The sequence below is a fragment of the Carassius carassius genome, chromosome 20 (assembly GCF_963082965.1).
Source record: "Carassius carassius chromosome 20, fCarCar2.1, whole genome shotgun sequence".
Taxonomy (NCBI): Eukaryota; Metazoa; Chordata; class Actinopteri; order Cypriniformes; family Cyprinidae; genus Carassius; species Carassius carassius.
Window position 1 is genome coordinate 9,292,663 of NC_081774.1, and position 17,046 is coordinate 9,309,708.

Genomic DNA, 17,046 nt, shown 5'->3' on the forward strand with positions numbered 1-17,046 from the left:
TTAAAGAAATGAACACTTTAATTTAGAAAAGATCAAAGGTGATCAAATGTATAATGTTACAAAAGATTTCTATTTCAAATAAATGCTGTTCTTTTTATCTCATCAAACAATCCTGAAAGAATTCTAAAACAGTTCCCAAAAAAAAAAAAAAAAAATGTTTTATTGCACATAAATAAACTTCAAGAAATAAATATAACCTCGCATAACAGTATGAAAAAAGAAATAAGTGAAGACAAAAAAATAAAAACGAAGTACAGCTGTAGTAGATCAAATTGCATACATGTGACACTTTTTTTGTTGTTAATATTTTTTGGTGTTAAAATTAGGTTAAAGACACACACACAAAAAAATTTAATTTGTGCAATGTTGAATAAAATTTACATTTATGAATGTAAGTCAGACCGAAAATCTTTAACATGGGGGCATTTAAAAAAAAAAAAATTACAGTTCAAAGTTACAGTTAAAAGTGTAAGCAATCAGTGCAGTGAATAAGCAAAACAAAATCCTAGTCAGTGCGGGAGAGATGGAACAGCAGCAGTCCCCCTTTCCCGGTCTCATCTACAGCATCTTTAAAGGCCCAGACCAGGAACTGATTAGCACAACTCCAAACACCTGCGTCCAGCTCACCTGTAGGAGACAGACGCCGCACACAGGCAGGAGGAGGAGCCAGGAAAAGCCGTGACAAGACTAAATAGTGAGCCAATTATACAGAACATTTTAATAGGACAACTGACAAGAATGAAATAAACCAAACAGGAACTAATGCCAATAAAAAGAAACCCAAGAACTTCAAAGTGTCTGTTGGCCAGTTGTCATTTACACCTGATCCTAACGCCTGTATTGATTTCTCTTTTCAGTAGGTTAGGTGAAGGTGGTCTCTCCTATCCCATTAGGTCATAGATCTCTCTTATCATTACTCTGCCCTCTCCCCTCATTGTGAATAACAGTTGAGTATAAAAGGTTTGGTGCACCTCCTCACTGGACCTGGCAACGTTCCTGAAGTCTAGAGCTCATCGCACCACCATGCCTGTGGATTTCACTGGAAAATGGGAGCTGGAGTCAAGCGAAAACCTTGAAAATTACCTTAAAGCACTGGGTAAGTCTCTGGAGCAGAAATAAGAGAATTATGTGCAATTTCCTAATTTGGATCATGCAGTTTTATTATGATATTAAAATATGATACAGTATATATCATGGAAATGACCATGTCAAATATTTACTCTCATAGACATTGACTTTGCCATCCGCAAGATTGCAGCCCACCTTACTCCAGTAAAGATCTTTATCCAGGATGGGGACAACTTTGTGATTAAGACACAGAGTGCCTTCAAGAGCTATGAGCTGAGCTTCAGTGTTGGAGTTGAGAAGGAAGAATTTACTAAGGGATTTGACAACAGGATGCTAAAGGTGAACTATACATATATTTAATAGCTGCGATCCTCTTCTGTTATTTAACTTGTAGTTACCCCAGCGTTGGCCTGTTGGCCATGATCTCAGTAAGTTTGTTCAGTGATGAAACCACAGTAAAACAAATAGAGCACAGGCTTCAACATTTTCCTAGAGGAACACAAATGCTATGCAGGTCTACTTTTTTATTTTCCATCTGAATACAGCTTTATTTTATACAAACAATGCTCCCTGTTAATGAATACAATACAGCTAATAGCTCTCCTCAATGAAAATGTCTTTTTTTATGATGATACTGTATGATAAAAAAATCTGTTTATTAAATATAACATTAATTAACATAAATCAAATTAGTTTATTTTGATCAAAATTGTTTAATAACAGACCCGTTAATGAGGTATGTATACGTTTTTTATTTTGTTTTTGTTTTTTACATACAGACTCTGGTGACCTGGGAAGGGGACAAATTGGTGGCCATCCAGAAAGGTGAGAAAGCCAACCGGGGATGGAAACACTGGATAGAAGATGACAAACTTTATCTGGTGAGCATTCAGTCATTATGTGGATAATAATAACCTGATTAAAGTTAATCAACTCATTTTTATAAATATATTTTAAATATTTCTAATTACGAAGATTAATGATACAAGTGTTCCAGCTTATTAATTTATTTTCCCTGCACAATTCTTGTTTTGCTGTGTTCTCAAAATGGGTACATTTTGACCTCATGATCATATCACTTGCAGGAGCTGACATGTGAGGACGCTGTGTGCCAGCAAGTGTACAAAAGAAAAGACTGATTTGTGACATGTGATTCAGTTCATGTTGTTCTGCTATCAAGTCTATCAAAATCAAGCTGTGTATTAACCTGATTAACACTCTCAACACTTCATTAACCCCCCTAAACTAAATAAAGATATTGAGATGTTAAGACTCATCATTTCTTGTGAATGTAACTTAGTTAAACTTAAAAAAAAGAAAGATTAGTTTTCTCTCTGCCTTGCTCACATACACTCATAAACCACACATTTTCTTTAAATACATATTAATTGATTATATACATGCTTTATATTTTCTTTGGTATCTCAGACAACACAATAGAGCTATAATTGTAGTTCATTTCCCCATAATTAGCTAAAAATTGTTTTACATACATTGGATGACTATGTAAAGATCCACTTGATTCTATAACCTTCGAACAATGTAAGAGACAGCCTATCTAAAGCAATCAAACTTGTTAATTCCCTGACTTCATCATATATATATTAACTTTTATTTTTATAATTATTAGTAATTAGTTTTTTTGAATATGCAAAGATACAATGTAGAAGGCTGTTATGCTACTAGCATTTGTAACAGATTTATTGTATGACGACTAGCCCTATCTGTTACATTTTAATATTTATCATATCTGAATGTTTTAAACATTAGCACTGTATTTTTGGCGTATTCTTCCTCATAAGTACACTGAAAGTGCATTTTTTGGCATTACAAAGGGTTAAACTCGATTTCACCGCAAGCGCCTATTGCCATTCGGCAACGAAAAAAAAAAAAGTCGAGTTTAACCGAAATCACCCGAAACATTCCGAGGCCGTCCGAGTGTCACGTCAACGCTTCCGACGTCAAGCGCACGGGCTTCGAGGAAGTTCCACGTCACATTTGCCTGCCGTGCACAAAACTGCAGCCGAAAAACATCAGACTCTCGGTGGATGATATAAAATACTACAGGTGAAGGAGACCAAAACCAGCAAACACAAACATGGTAAGTGTGACAACAGTATCCGTGTTATTGGTAATATTAGACCTGGTTCGGAGATACTGAGGAAAAGTACGCTTTGGGTAAAGATAACGTTAGCTTGCGCTGTTAGCCTTGAAGGCCCTTGGAATGGCCACATAGACAACTTCATCATTCAGACAGTCTGTGAAAAATGTTTTATTTTTACTCTTATTTTTATAGTTAATACGTCAATTTAAAGCCTTACACTTACATATGTTATAACTACATTGGTCACTTAATGTTAAATGTTGTTATGAAGTGAAATAGTGTGTTCTGGCTAACAGCTGATGATATGAATGTGACTATATGTATATATTTTGTTCAGTAAAATGGTAATTCATGACATTATCTGGAAGAGGCCTGATTATTTTTGTTGCTTATTAACTGTGCTAAAACGTTTACAATATCGGACATTTAACTGGGTGACAAATAGATTTTTTTTTAACTTGTGGGGAAAAACAGTCAAGGTTGAATATCACCGCTTTCTGTTCATATATAAAAAAAAGAGAAATGTTGTGCTTTTTGTGTTGACTATTGGCGTTACTACTGTACTTAATAAAGTGTACACTATTTGCTGCTACTAACCAAAGAGAATGGATACTGATAGTATCAACTAGTGTGTAATAGTAATAGTGATTTTGAGTCTTCTCTTCTAGCCTCTGAGGCTGGACATCAAGCGCAAACTCACGGCTCGATCTGACCGTGTCAAAAGCGTAGACCTTCATCCGTCCGAGCCATGGATGCTGGCCAGTCTGTACAATGGCAGTGTCTGTGTGTGGAACCATGAAACACAGGTGACTAGCAGACCTTATGTTTTTCAGCATTTGCAGTATATTACTATCTTTACATTAGGGATACAGCAGTGTGTGTTGCATTTTTATCTAATAAGGTCTAATATTGATCTTTCATAGACTCTGGTTAAGACTTTTGAAGTCTGCGACCTTCCAGTAAGAGCCGCCAAATTTGTTGCCAGGAAAAACTGGGTCATTACTGGTGCTGTAAGTATATACGTGAAGAATAATAATATGCACTATTTTGTAATAACTATTAATACTCTTTTTGAAATGGTGTGATAATAAATAAATGTATTATAATATATAGAAACATAAATAATAACAGATAGATATGGATCTTTTAATAAATTTCCTGCCTTTTTTGTAGGATGACATGCAAATTCGGGCTTTCAACTATAACACACTAGAGCGAGTACACATGTTTGAGGCCCATTCAGATTACATTCGCTGCATCGCTGTTCATCCCACCCAGCCCTACATCCTCACAAGCAGTGGTATGTACAGATTAAATTCTCATCAAGTATTTATATTGTACATGTATGCATATATTAATGTGTATAAAATATTACACCATTACCATTGGTAGTAAGATTATTTTTAAAGAAAGTATTACTTTTATTCATCAAGGATGCATTAAATTGGTCAAAGTTGTCAGGAAAGACATTCAAAAGCTTTTCAAAAGATTTATATTTCCAATAAATGTTTTTTATTTTTATTTTTTGCACAAAATCAGCATATTAGAAACTGAAGACTGCTGTAATGACTGCTGAAATCTAATTTGTCATATATATATATATATATATATATATATATATATATTAAACTAAAACAAAAGTAATTTTAAATCATAAGAATATTTTCCAATGTTGCATTTTTTGATTAAATAAATGTGATTTAAATAAAAATCGCACCAACCCCGAAACATTTAAACTGTGGTGTGTGTATATGTAGAATTCTTTTGTTTAACACTCATTGGTTTTGTGTATGTTTAGATGACATGTTGATAAAGCTCTGGGACTGGGAGAAGAAATGGTCCTGCAGTCAGGTGTTTGAGGGCCACACACACTACGTCATGCAGATTGTCATCAACCCTAAAGACAACAACCAGTTTGCGAGTGCATCGCTGGATAGAACCATCAAGGTACGTTTGAACATCCATGTGGATAGAGCAAGTCTGAATCTGACTTGTGACATTTCACCTATAATTTCTCCTGTGTTTTGTTTCAGGTTTGGCAGCTGGGCTCTTCCTCTCCTAACTTCACTCTGGAGGGCCATGATAAGGGGGTGAACTGCATTGATTATTACAGTGGAGGAGATAAACCCTACCTCATATCAGGAGCTGATGACAGACTGGTCAAGATTTGGGACTATCAGGTTTGAATGATATTGATAATATGGATATGCTCAATGCAGCAAGTCGCTCCTCGCCATTTATTTACTTATGTTCTGTGTTACCTCTCTCTCTCTCGTTAGAATAAGACATGTGTGCAGACGCTTGAGGGTCACGCTCAGAATGTGTCCTGTGTAAACTTCCACCCAGAGCTGCCGATCATCATCACTGGATCAGAGGACGGTGAGTTGTGGCATATAATGTTAAAACGTTATAGTGCCCTATTTTTCGGACTATAAGTCGCACCTGAGTATAAGTCACATCAGTCCAAAAATACGTCATGATGAGGAAAAACATATAAGTCGCACCGGATTATAAGTCGCATTTATTTAGAACCAAGCACCAAGAGAAAAAATTACTGTCTACAGCTGCGAGAGGGCGCTCTATGTCTTCAGTGTAGACTACAGGAGCACTGAGCAGCATAGAGCGCCCTCTCGCGGCTGTAGATGATAATGTTTTCTCTTGGTTCATTTCTCTCGGTTCATGTCAAATTAATTTTGATAAATAAGTCGCAGGACCAGCCAAACTGAAAAAAGGTGCGACTTATAGTCCGGAAAATACAGTATATACATTTTATAAAACTAATCTACCTCATTCCTAATGCAAATGTAACTGTATTTTGTTTTGTTATTCAGGCACGGTTCGGATCTGGCACTCCAGCACTTATCGTCTGGAGAGCACCCTGAACTATGGTATGGAGCGGGTGTGGTGTGTGTCTGGCTTGCGTGGCTCCAACAATGTGGCATTGGGCTATGATGAAGGCAGCATCATTATCAAGGTACTAAAAATAATTCAAAAGTAACACCATGCTGTTTCCTGTCAGTGGTGTGACACATTGGCTGAACCTCTGGGCTGGTAATTGGAAAGTTCAGTCCATCATGTTGCTTCAGGGCCAGGGCTGTCAGCAGGGAGTAGTCGGCAGAGGGTAGAGGACAGATAATGTTACAAACTATTTATTTCAAATAAATGCTGTTCTTTTGAACTTTCTATTCAAAGAATTCTGAAAAAAAAGTATCACCTGTTTCCACAAAAATATTAAGCAGTTTTCTGCTTTTGAACAGTAGGTTATATAGATAAATGTACTTAAATGAACACTAACTAATAATCTAAATAGCTTTATAATGTTACATCTCATGTGGTGAATTCTCTGTAAGTTAACTGCTTTCTATTTGTGTTTTAGCTTGGTCGTGAGGAGCCAGCCATGTCAATGGACACCAGTGGAAAAATTATTTGGGCCAAGCACTCCGAGATTCAGCAGGCTAACCTAAAAGCCATGGGAGATGCTGAGATCAAGGATGGTGAGAGGCTGCCACTGGCAGTGAAAGACATGGGCAGCTGTGAGATCTACCCTCAAACCATCCAGCACAATCCTAATGGAAGGTAAGACCACCACTTCTGTCCATCAGGTCTTAAAGGGGCAGCAACCTAATAATACCTGGTGATGTCATTATGCTCATCAAAAAAAAAAAAACATGTTTTTGACACATTTATTTATATTTAATTTATACTATGCAGTGTTATTTTACACTTAATTATACAATTATATTTGTAACATTCTGTGTGTATTTATCTATGCTTGTAATTTATGTATTTGTTCTTATTTTTACTGGCTGTTCACTTGTCTCTTATATAATGTTTGAACTTTCTTAGGCTAAGAGTTTTTGCTGTGGTATCAAGCACTTATGAAAAGCAAAGTTACATTGAGATTATAATTATTTATTTTTAGGATTTTCTTGCTGAATCGAAAAGCGATCTGATCCGCACTAGCTTTTATCCTTTAATGCCCCTCATTTACATGTCACCTGATCCTTGCTGCAGTTTAGTAATGGAAACATAATTTGACATTGTGTTTAGGTTTGTGGTGGTGTGTGGAGATGGAGAGTACATCATCTACACTGCCATGGCTCTGAGAAATAAGAGCTTTGGATCTGCACAGGAGTTTGTGTGGGCCCATGATTCATCTGAGTAAGTATTGTACAAGCATGTAGAATGGATGTAGGAGATGACTGTCAAAAACACTTAATAATGATGTTACTTATTTTAATTTAAGGTACGCGATACGGGAAAGCAGCAGTGTGGTTAAGATCTTCAAAAATTTTAAGGAGAAAAAATCTTTTAAGCCAGACTTTGGAGCAGAAGGTAAACTGCTTTACACTTGTATCATGGGCAGTATTCACAATATTCTTGCAAATGTAATAAGCACAAAAAATGTACTTGCACATAGTATATTGCATATCTGTTACATTTCACGCCGAATGTAGTAAACCTGCTATTTTATAGTTTTTATTTTGCAAATGTGTTTGCAGGCATCTATGGTGGTTTCCTGCTGGGTGTTCGATCAGCGAATGGCTTGGCTTTCTATGACTGGGATAACACCGAGCTGATTCGCCGCATTGAGATCCAGCCCAAACACGTGAGTTATCTGCTCCGGAGAGTCCTCCATTACTTTAGTCTTCATGATTAGGCAATTTTTTTAGTCTGTCTGGACCAACTGCATCTTGCATCTATTTTCAGATTTTCTGGTCAGACTCCGGTGAGCTGGTGTGTATTGCCACAGAGGAGTCTTTCTTCATCCTGCGCTATCTTTCAGAGAAGGTGGCTGCCTCACAGGAGTCAAATGAGGGGATAACTGAAGACGGTATTGAAGATGCTTTTGAGGTAGGGTGTCCATCAGAGTTAAAAAGTTGCTTCAGAGGAAGAGCAAGTTGTTACATTTTAGTACAATTATAATAAAAATCCTTTCCATCTTGCCTTTTCTGTTTGTTTTGTTCTGAATTGCCAAAAATGTAATTAATAAATCATTCAACAATAAATCATTTACAGTACAACAATAATTTATATTAAGATCAATTTAAAGTCAATTTTGATTTATGTAAAACCCACGGTCTGAGCTCCTGATTGTGTGTGTTTGTGTGTGCAGGTCCAGGGAGAGATTCAGGAAGTGGTAAAGACTGGTCTGTGGGTGGGAGACTGTTTCATTTACACCAGCTCTGTCAACAGACTCAACTACTTTGTTGGAGGAGAGATTGTCACAATTGCTCACCTGGACAGGTACAGTAAAAGTTTGTTTTTGGCTGCATTAGTCCCACACACTACCGTTACGAAGTTTCAAGATTATTTATTTATTTTAAATGTTTTTGAGTCTCTTTTGCGCAAAATACATAAAAACTTTATCAATTTGATGCACCCTTGCTGAATAATAATTTTCTTTTTACTGAAACCAAACTGTTGTTGAACAGTAGTGTAAATATACACAGAAAACATTTATTTATGATTTTATTTAGCCTAAAAGTGACGACTTCTTTACCTTAGAACTATGTACCTTCTGGGATACATTCCAAAAGACGACCGTCTTTACCTGGGTGATAAGGAGCTAAACATAGTGAGTTTCTCTCTTCTGGTGTCTGTCCTGGAGTACCAGACTGCCGTCATGCGCAGAGACTTTGGCATGGCAGACAAAGTGCTGCCCACCATTCCGAAAGAACAGAGAACCAGAGTTGCCCACTTCCTTGAAAAACAGGTAAGACTTTAAATGTTTGCCTGTAAGCTATGAGTTGCGAAATATATGGTATAAAATTATAATGTTCTTGCTCTGCTAAAATATCAGCAGCTAAGACTAACCCATATGTTTTGGAAATATTTTTCTTGATCGAACGCTTTTAAAAATATGCATTGTGATGAAGTACAAGTTAATTTGAAAATAAATAAAAAATTTTGTCTTGAAGACCTTGTTCGAGATAGATAGATTGATTGCCTGCCAAATGTGCTGCGAGTCTAAATGATATTCTGTGATATCTGAAGGATCTTTGTTTGTGTGCCTGCCCTGCAGGGTTTCAAGCAGCAGGCTCTGGCCGTGTCCTCTGATCCAGAGCACCGGTTCGAGCTGGCGCTACAGTTAGGAGAGCTGAAAATTGCTTATCAGCTAGCAGTAGAAGCTGAGGTTTGTAATTGTATACCAGTGAAGCAGACCCCTAGTGCTGACCAAGCTCAGTTGATTAATGCTTTATTTGAACATTTATTGAAGTAAGAAAAAAAAAGACAGTTTTTTGTAAAAGTAATATACAGTATTCTCTATGAAGGCTAATATAATGAAGGTGTCTGATGTTACTTCTTTTTCTTCTGTAGTCGGAGCAGAAGTGGAAGCAGTTGGCAGAGTTGGCCATCAGTAAGTGCCAGTTTGGTTTGGCTCAGGAGTGCCTCCATCATGCCCAGGACTATGGAGGACTGCTGCTGCTGGCCACAGCATCTGGCAACGCCACTATGGTTGCCAAACTTGCAGAGGGGGCAGAGCGTGACGGCAAAAACAATGTTGCCTTCATGACCTACTTCCTGCAGGGAAAGTAAGCATCACAGGAGAAAAAAAACCTTCGCCAGCTGAAATAAAAAGAGAAATGTTGATTACAGATGTTTTACTCTTGTGGATCTTCATTTGATAGTCTACTAGCAATTCCTACACTGCTGGAGGAAGTCATGTTTCAGTCACAGATTGTTCTTTTCATAAAGTTGTGTTTTAGTAAATTTTTATTGTTTGTTTATCTTGCCAGACTGGACAACTGTTTGGAGCTTCTGATCAAGACAAATCGTCTGCCAGAAGCAGCCTTTCTTGCCCGCACATATCTGCCCAGCCAAGTATCCAGGTCTGTGTTCACTGCCATAGCAGTAAAGGGACAGATTATTTTAGAATGGCATATAACATGCTAGCAGAATAAATAGTATGAATAGAAAATAGTATGCACAATCTTACAATCAGAGTGCACTGTGTAAGATTCTGTGTTCATCAAGACAACAGTATGCACTCGACTTTATCTTCAGTTTCCAGTGTGAAAAACCTAAAATGAGTCTCTTTTTGACTCGTATTTAATCAAACTCATACGAAATTAAGACAATTTTGCACTAAATTAAAATAAAATTAATTTGTCATTGATATTTTTTTTCTCACAGTAAAATGGTACTTTTATAAATCTGTATCTCTTGTGTTTGTTCACAGGGTGGTGAAGCTTTGGAGAGAGAGTTTGTCTAAAGTAAATCAGAAAGCAGCAGAGTCTCTGGCAGACCCCACAGAGTATGAGAACTTATTCCCAGGTCTGAGAGAGGCCTTTGTGGCAGAGCAGTACCTGAGAGAGACCTGCCTCGGCAAAACAAGACCTGCCTCGGACTACCCACTGGTCACGGTAAGAAAACGGCTGTTTTTCTCTCTCTTCATCTTCACTCGGTGGTATTTTACTATTATTTATATACTTTTCTTATTAATATTTTGAGTTATCTTTTTTATTTGTTCACATTTAGTAAAGTTTAGTAAAGCTGCTCAATTTCACCAGTTTGTATATACAGTATATTTTTGCTGGTTTGTAATTCAAAAAAAAAAAAAAAGTTTGTTCACATTTAAATCCGTTTTATATTTGTATAATGCACCTTTATTATTTGAAGTCACTGTGCAGCCAATGTTTTTTTTTTTTCTTCTGATATTCTTTCTGTAGCCCAATGAAGAAAGAAATGTGTTGGAAGAGGCCAGTGGTTACGAACACAAAGGAATTATCCCCACTCCCACGCAGGTGTGTTGCGTATTGTTGATGGTATTACACTGTAGCCCAGAATACCAGAACAACAGTGTGGTCTAATATGTCTTTGTGCATGAACTAATCAATTGGCCTGTGTATGTTCAGCAGGTGAAGGACGCAGAGGAGGCCACAGAGGATGTGGGTGTTTTGGCCTCAATGACGGCAGCCGTCTCGCCTCCAGTAGTTGCAGCAGTGCCTACTATGAGTCATGCAGAATCCCAGCCTGCTCAGAAGGTTGAGGAGAAGACACAAAAAGAGCCTCCCAAGACAACAGCAGCAGAACAGAAGGTATTTGGTCAAAATATACTCCTTAAAAAACATATTAACATCAGACTTGATGTAACAATCTGATTTCTGTTAAGGTTATCGATGATCTGGAGGATGATTTGGATAACATGGAGCTTGATGACATTGACACCACGGACGTCAATCTGGATGACGACTTCTTAGATGACTAAACCCTCAGCACTGAAAGCATTGAGTTTATTTAAGCGACCAAACCTTTTTTTTTTATGTTTTCCTGTTAGACCTAGGGTTAGTCTAGTGTAAACTAAGCTGAATATAAATACATCTTTTAGGGGGTACCACCAATGGAAAGAAAAGGAGAAATGTGCTTTATTGTTGGTGAATATTTTTATTTGAATTGTTTTTTTGGGGGGGGGCTTCATTCTGGACCTTCAATTTACATTTTACCCCTACATCAAGGTATACGTTGATTCTTGTGTGTTCACCCATGATAAATCATGGTCCCATTATTCATAATAAAGATAACTACTCTACTACAATTATTTCTCCTGTCATAAGATTGTTTGTTTTTATATTCTGTTAAATGTAGAATCATTTAGTCAAAAAATATATATATATATTTAAAATCGACCAATTGAGGCGAACAATATCACCCTTTGGCTTTATTCCGTAACAATGGGAATTTTCTCCTTAGTGTGATATTACTGTGAAATTATTCAATTATGTTCGAAAACCTTACTGCAATGTACAGTACAAAGACTGCCCATACAGCACCAGTGTACCTCTATTACCTTTGATGTTACAGAGCAAAAGACCCATCATTGGGTTTCTCTCAGTTCTTATCTATGTTGATAAATTCAGTACATGCTCCAGCTGCAATTTTGGCATAATTGGACGGAGTTTTAAAGGATTTCCAATTGTACTGCGGATGAAAGTATCTGCAAGCACTTTATGACCTGTAGTAATGTTCCTTCTGCAGTAAAGGAAACATTTATGTCAGCCAGTGGCCCAAAAATTAAAACAGTAATTTTTTACTTGCAATCTTGCTGCTCCAACCTCATTTGACCATTTGCTTCCAGAAGATGTTTACGAAAATGTTTGTGCTGCTAGTTTGTTCTTTAAAATTGGTACAGACTCAGAGATCTTTCATTAAATCGCATCCTGACCATTAGATGGTGCTAGTGCTCCTAATCGATTCTTATTTGTCAGTTTAACTCATTGAGTAAACAAGAGAGGAAGAACACAGCAGACACATTTTACCAATTTACAAAACAACTGCTTGATAAAACATGATTGATCGTCTGTGACAATATGGCTGCCACCTTTCCCCTTCCTGTCACAGACTCTGTCTGCTATCTCTGCAGTTCCTATGTAAAGGACCATGTTGTTTTAAGATGTTGCCACAGCTTTTGCAAAAACTGTCTACAAAGCTACTGGGAGCTCAAACTGTCCCTGGAGTGTCCTATTTGCTTGAGGGAGACACACTGTTCTGTTCTTCTACATCATTTAAGTATTTCTCACTTCACCTCAGAGGGTAAATCCTCTCAAGACCGCAACTTCAAACCATTCCATGTGGGGAATGCAGAAAGTGAAATGGTAAGTGCATTTATGAAGTTTGCAAAGTCAAATTAAGGTGCTTTCTAGATGAAGAATTTCCTACTTCCAACCTCAAAGCCTTCTGGTCTTTTTGTATTCCTTCCCTCTGATGCTGAGCTGATGTAAAGCATACTGAAGGATCTAAGGATCCTCAAATGCAAACTGTGTGTGTTTTGCTTGAAGAGAACAACCATATACATTTGTGTTGTTTTACTTTCTTTTATATTCATTTACCATTCATTCATTCACTTAAGCACTTATCGTTTGACTCTTTTATTATTTCATTTAATCATATCTAGAGGTGTCAAACTTAATTCCCGGAGGGCCACAACCCTGCAGAGCTTAGTTCCAACCCTAATTAAAAGCACCTGATCCAGCTAATCGTGTCCTTCAGGCTTATTTGAAAACTACATGGTTTGTGTTGGAGCAGGGTTGTAACTAAACTCAGCAGGGCTGCGATTTAGAATAATCATTATAGTCCTTTATATACTCGTTCCCTTGATTCATTAATTGAGATATGTTATTTTTCTATTGTTGTTTAGTCTTAAGATGTGTGACATCAAGGGTTATTTTTCTTAAGTAATCGATAAGAGGGAATGTTTATGGAAACTCAAGATGGGATGCTATTTGGATAAAAGTGTTTGCCAAATGCGTAAATGTAAACGTCTGTGTTAACACCAACAGCAGTCAGTAGAGAAAGACTTATCAGGGGTAATGAGCACTATTGCCAGCATTAAGACAGAAGAGGACATCAGTGCTATGGTCCAGATGTTGATGGTCAAATATGAACCAACTGAAAAAAACATAACCGCAAACGTAGAAGAAAACCTTATATATGGACATACAACGGAGGACATTGCCTCTGTGAAGGTAAGATGTCAAAAGTGTCACAACATGTCTTCCAATTAGAGATCACATCTCAAAATGTTTTTTTTTTCTTCAAGAGGGAGCAGACCAGTGAAACCAGGTGAGTGTCCTATCTGCTCACGAAAATGCAAAGATCAGTGATGTCTCTTTAGTACATAAATGCTTTGAAATAAGAAATGTGAAATCAACAGTCAACCTCTAAATATCTTATGCTTGCTTAGTCACAGAGTTAACTTCCTTGCTTCTCCTAAAAGCCTTTGATTTAAAAATGATTTACTGCTTCTAGGGATGAGGGAGTAGATACAGATGTGATGCTACATGACACAGTTTCTGAACCCAGTTCCATCTTAAAGGAACCCAATGAATCTAGAGAGAATTCTCAACCACCACCCACAATTACTTGTAAATCATTAAGGTCCAACCTTTGTCCAAAATGCGGCAGGAGTTTCAAAAGAAAGTCCGACCTCAGAGCCCATGAGAAGGTGCACTCCTTGAAGAAGCCACACCAGTGCTCCTCCTGTGGAAAGTGTTATGTCGGCAAACATGAGCTCTCCATGCACATGCGGCTACACACTGGCGAGAAGCTGTTGGACTGTTCTTATTGCACAAAGAAGTTTGTAAGGGAGAGTGGACTGAAGTCCCATTTGAGGAGCCACACCGGGGAGAAACCATTCTCTTGCTCACAATGTGGGAAAAGCTTTTCTCGACGAAGTACCCTAAGTACTCACTTGCGGTTGCATGTAGGCACCCTGCCCCACCAGTGCGATCACTGCGGGAAGTTTTTCAACACGGCGGCAGCTATGAGAGCCCACAGGGCAACCCATACCGGAGAAAGGCCCTTTCCATGCCAGCAATGTGACAAGAAGTTCATCAATAAATCTGACTTGGATGTTCACCTGTATAGTCACGCAGGGAAGAAGCCGTTCAGCTGTTCCGTGTGTGGAAAGAGTTTCTTGAGGAACCAAGAACTCAAAACTCATCGAACCATTCACCAAGACAACCGTCCTTTTTATTGCACAGACTGCGAGAGCAGCTTCAAAAGGTTGAGCCACCTCACATCACACATGAAGATCCATTCCTCCGAGACCCCTTACAAATGCACATACTGCAGCAGATCCTTCAAGCATCCCAACAGCCTCAAAATGCATGAGCGTCTTCACACTGGAGAGAAACCCTACACTTGTGAACACTGCGGGAAAAGTTTCCCCTCTTCAGGAGATCGAACTAGACACCTTGCCGTACACTCGGAGGTGAAATCCTACAAGTGCCTGAAATGTGACAGAACCTTTCGCTTCAAGAACAGTTTGAGATCCCACCAGGTCACACACACTGGAGAAAGACCCTTCCATTGCAAGAAGTGTGGCAGGAGCTTCGCTAGGCTGGCAAATCTCAAAGCGCACAAGGTGGTGCACAACGACGAAAGATGTTACAGCTGTTCTCAATGCGGTGTGGCCTTCAAGTCCTCCTCTACTCTCAGGAGTCACCTCATAATCCATTCCAGCAAGACTCTATTTGACTGCACCACCTGTGGCAAAACCTTCACTCGTCAAGACACCTTCAAAAGGCATCAAGACTTTCATGCTGGGATCAAAGTCCACAAGTGCTCAGAGTGTGGAAAATGCCTGAGCTCAGCAAGTTGCCTGAAGCTGCACATGCAGGGTCATTCGGGAAAGAAGAAGATGTACAAATGTGATGAATGCGAAAAGAGTTTCAGTTCCATGTCCTACCTCTTGAAGCACCAAAAGATTGCACACACAGAGGAGAAGCCGTATATGTGCTTCAAATGTGGGGAGAGCTTCAATACGGATGGGAAACTGGTTACTCACCAGCTGCAGCATTCAGGACAGACGGATCACATTTGCTCCCATTGTGGGAAGAAGTTTGCACGGAAAGAGACACTAAGACGTCATGAGAATACGCACTCTGAGAAGAAGCCTCACCAGTGCTCAGAGTGTGGGAAAGGATTCACAAGGAGCGACCATCTAAAACAGCATCAGAGAACCCATGACAAGTGAAATTAAATGGAAGTAATATTGTCATTTTTGAGTTCTTTCCTAAGGCATTATAATTTAGTGAACGGAGTCGCTACTAAATTAATGTAGCCAGTTAATATGCACTGCATTGCTTTATTGGACTTTTTATTTTGCTACTGAATTCTTTCTTTTGTCCAGACATTTGAGTAATGAGATTGAGAATTGAAGAAGAGGAATGTTGGCCCCCTAGAGTTCATTTGAATGGCACTTTATACTATTTATCACTCCACCAGATGGCAGTCTATGCTTTGAGACAGAATTCAATGAATTGTGATACTAAAAAGGTGCCCGAAAACTCAACATTGCAGAATCTCTAAAATCATGAAATATAAAAGCATTTCAATGTGAAGTAAAAGATAAGAGAAAAATATTGCTTTTTTTTTCAGTGTCTCAAAAATATTATGGATGTTATGTTCTGTCATTAAAGACATTTATACACTGACGTCACGTTTCTTATACAAAACCTTCAATATCTCAGAAATGACAGTCCACTTTTAAAACAACCCCTTGTGTGCTTGGGTTGCCACTATCCCCTCTCAAAATGAGATTAGCAGTTAAACATGTAAAAACAGTTCACATGTCTCAAAATAAAATGGAATGACATGTATCAGCAATACAGAGGCAAGGACCAGCTCTGGGATTGAAAAAGCTGCTCTTTACCTAAACTAAACTAATGTTGCGAGTCATAAAGAGAAATCATATGGACTTACATTAGACTTTGGGTCAATGTTGCAAATTGGATAGTTTTGGCCTTTCTACTTGATGCATATTTTTTAATATTGTTTTTAATTTTTTTTTTTTTAAATAGCAAATTGCTGAATAAAACCAATTCTAGATTCAACATTTGATGCTTTAAGCTTTTAAAGAGGTCACTTAAAATACAAGTCGAAGCAGCAAAGCTAAGAAATGTCTTTAAAGGTACTGTGCTATAAATAGTCTGGAATTACATATTTTCATGATAATGATAGCGTTCACGCTTCAGAAAAGCCTCTCTTGTGAGTTCATCACCCAGGCATTCAATCTTTCCATTTTGTGTCCATTTCTCCATATTTCTTAGATTTTTTTAACCAATCAAGTGTTTGCATGTGCATTCCTATTTGTCCATGTTGATGTTTGCAGACTCCGATTATACGCCAGCAATTTCATTCCCAGTCGAACAAATAAACATAGCAAGAAATTCTAAGTCTGGTCAGGTGAGAGTCACACTCTGTCTCCCTGACAACAGTCGCTAAGCAACTAACATTTGTCATCTCTTTTCTTCCTTACCTCATGTCCCGTTTCCAACCATCTGCCTTTAGAGTGAAGCCATCAAACCCTTTCAAATATAAATATAGTTCCTCACCTTGAGGAGCGTCACTGCAAGCTTTGGCTGTAGGTT

General features: G+C 38.0%; 3 protein-coding genes across 4 annotated transcripts; all 3 read left to right on the forward strand.

Moving 5' to 3' along the window:
* The first annotated feature begins 936 nt into the window (after positions 1-936).
* LOC132096238 (retinol-binding protein 2-like) lies at positions 937-2,344 on the forward strand. The gene is made up of 4 exons (XM_059501485.1): positions 937-1,096; positions 1,229-1,407; positions 1,848-1,949; positions 2,154-2,344. The coding sequence occupies exons 1-4, from the start codon at positions 1,024-1,026 to the stop codon at positions 2,205-2,207; spliced, it is 408 nt and encodes a 135-aa protein (XP_059357468.1). The 5' UTR covers positions 937-1,023; the 3' UTR covers positions 2,208-2,344.
* Positions 2,345-3,011: 667 nt separating this feature from the next.
* Positions 3,012-11,711, forward strand: LOC132096240 (coatomer subunit beta'-like). Of its 2 annotated transcripts, none has more exons than XM_059501487.1 (22): positions 3,012-3,169; positions 3,841-3,978; positions 4,096-4,182; positions 4,346-4,472; positions 4,971-5,119; positions 5,206-5,352; positions 5,452-5,551; positions 6,004-6,146; positions 6,549-6,748; positions 7,223-7,333; positions 7,419-7,507; positions 7,675-7,781; positions 7,883-8,026; positions 8,289-8,419; positions 8,681-8,888; positions 9,198-9,308; positions 9,494-9,708; positions 9,913-10,005; positions 10,356-10,539; positions 10,846-10,920; positions 11,032-11,214; positions 11,289-11,711. In XM_059501487.1, the coding sequence occupies exons 1-22, from the start codon at positions 3,167-3,169 to the stop codon at positions 11,382-11,384; spliced, it is 2,841 nt and encodes a 946-aa protein (XP_059357470.1). In that variant the 5' UTR covers positions 3,012-3,166; the 3' UTR covers positions 11,385-11,711. The 2 variants fall into 2 exon arrangements, with proteins under 2 accessions (XP_059357470.1, XP_059357471.1); XM_059501488.1 differs by having other exon boundaries at positions 11,035-11,214.
* A 715-nt stretch (positions 11,712-12,426) lies between these two features.
* On the forward strand, positions 12,427-16,110 carry si:ch211-119o8.6 (uncharacterized protein LOC556659 homolog). The gene is made up of 4 exons (XM_059501489.1): positions 12,427-12,768; positions 13,453-13,638; positions 13,713-13,735; positions 13,922-16,110. The coding sequence occupies exons 1-4, from the start codon at positions 12,484-12,486 to the stop codon at positions 15,648-15,650; spliced, it is 2,223 nt and encodes a 740-aa protein (XP_059357472.1). The 5' UTR covers positions 12,427-12,483; the 3' UTR covers positions 15,651-16,110.
* Positions 16,111-17,046: the final 936 nt, after the last annotated feature.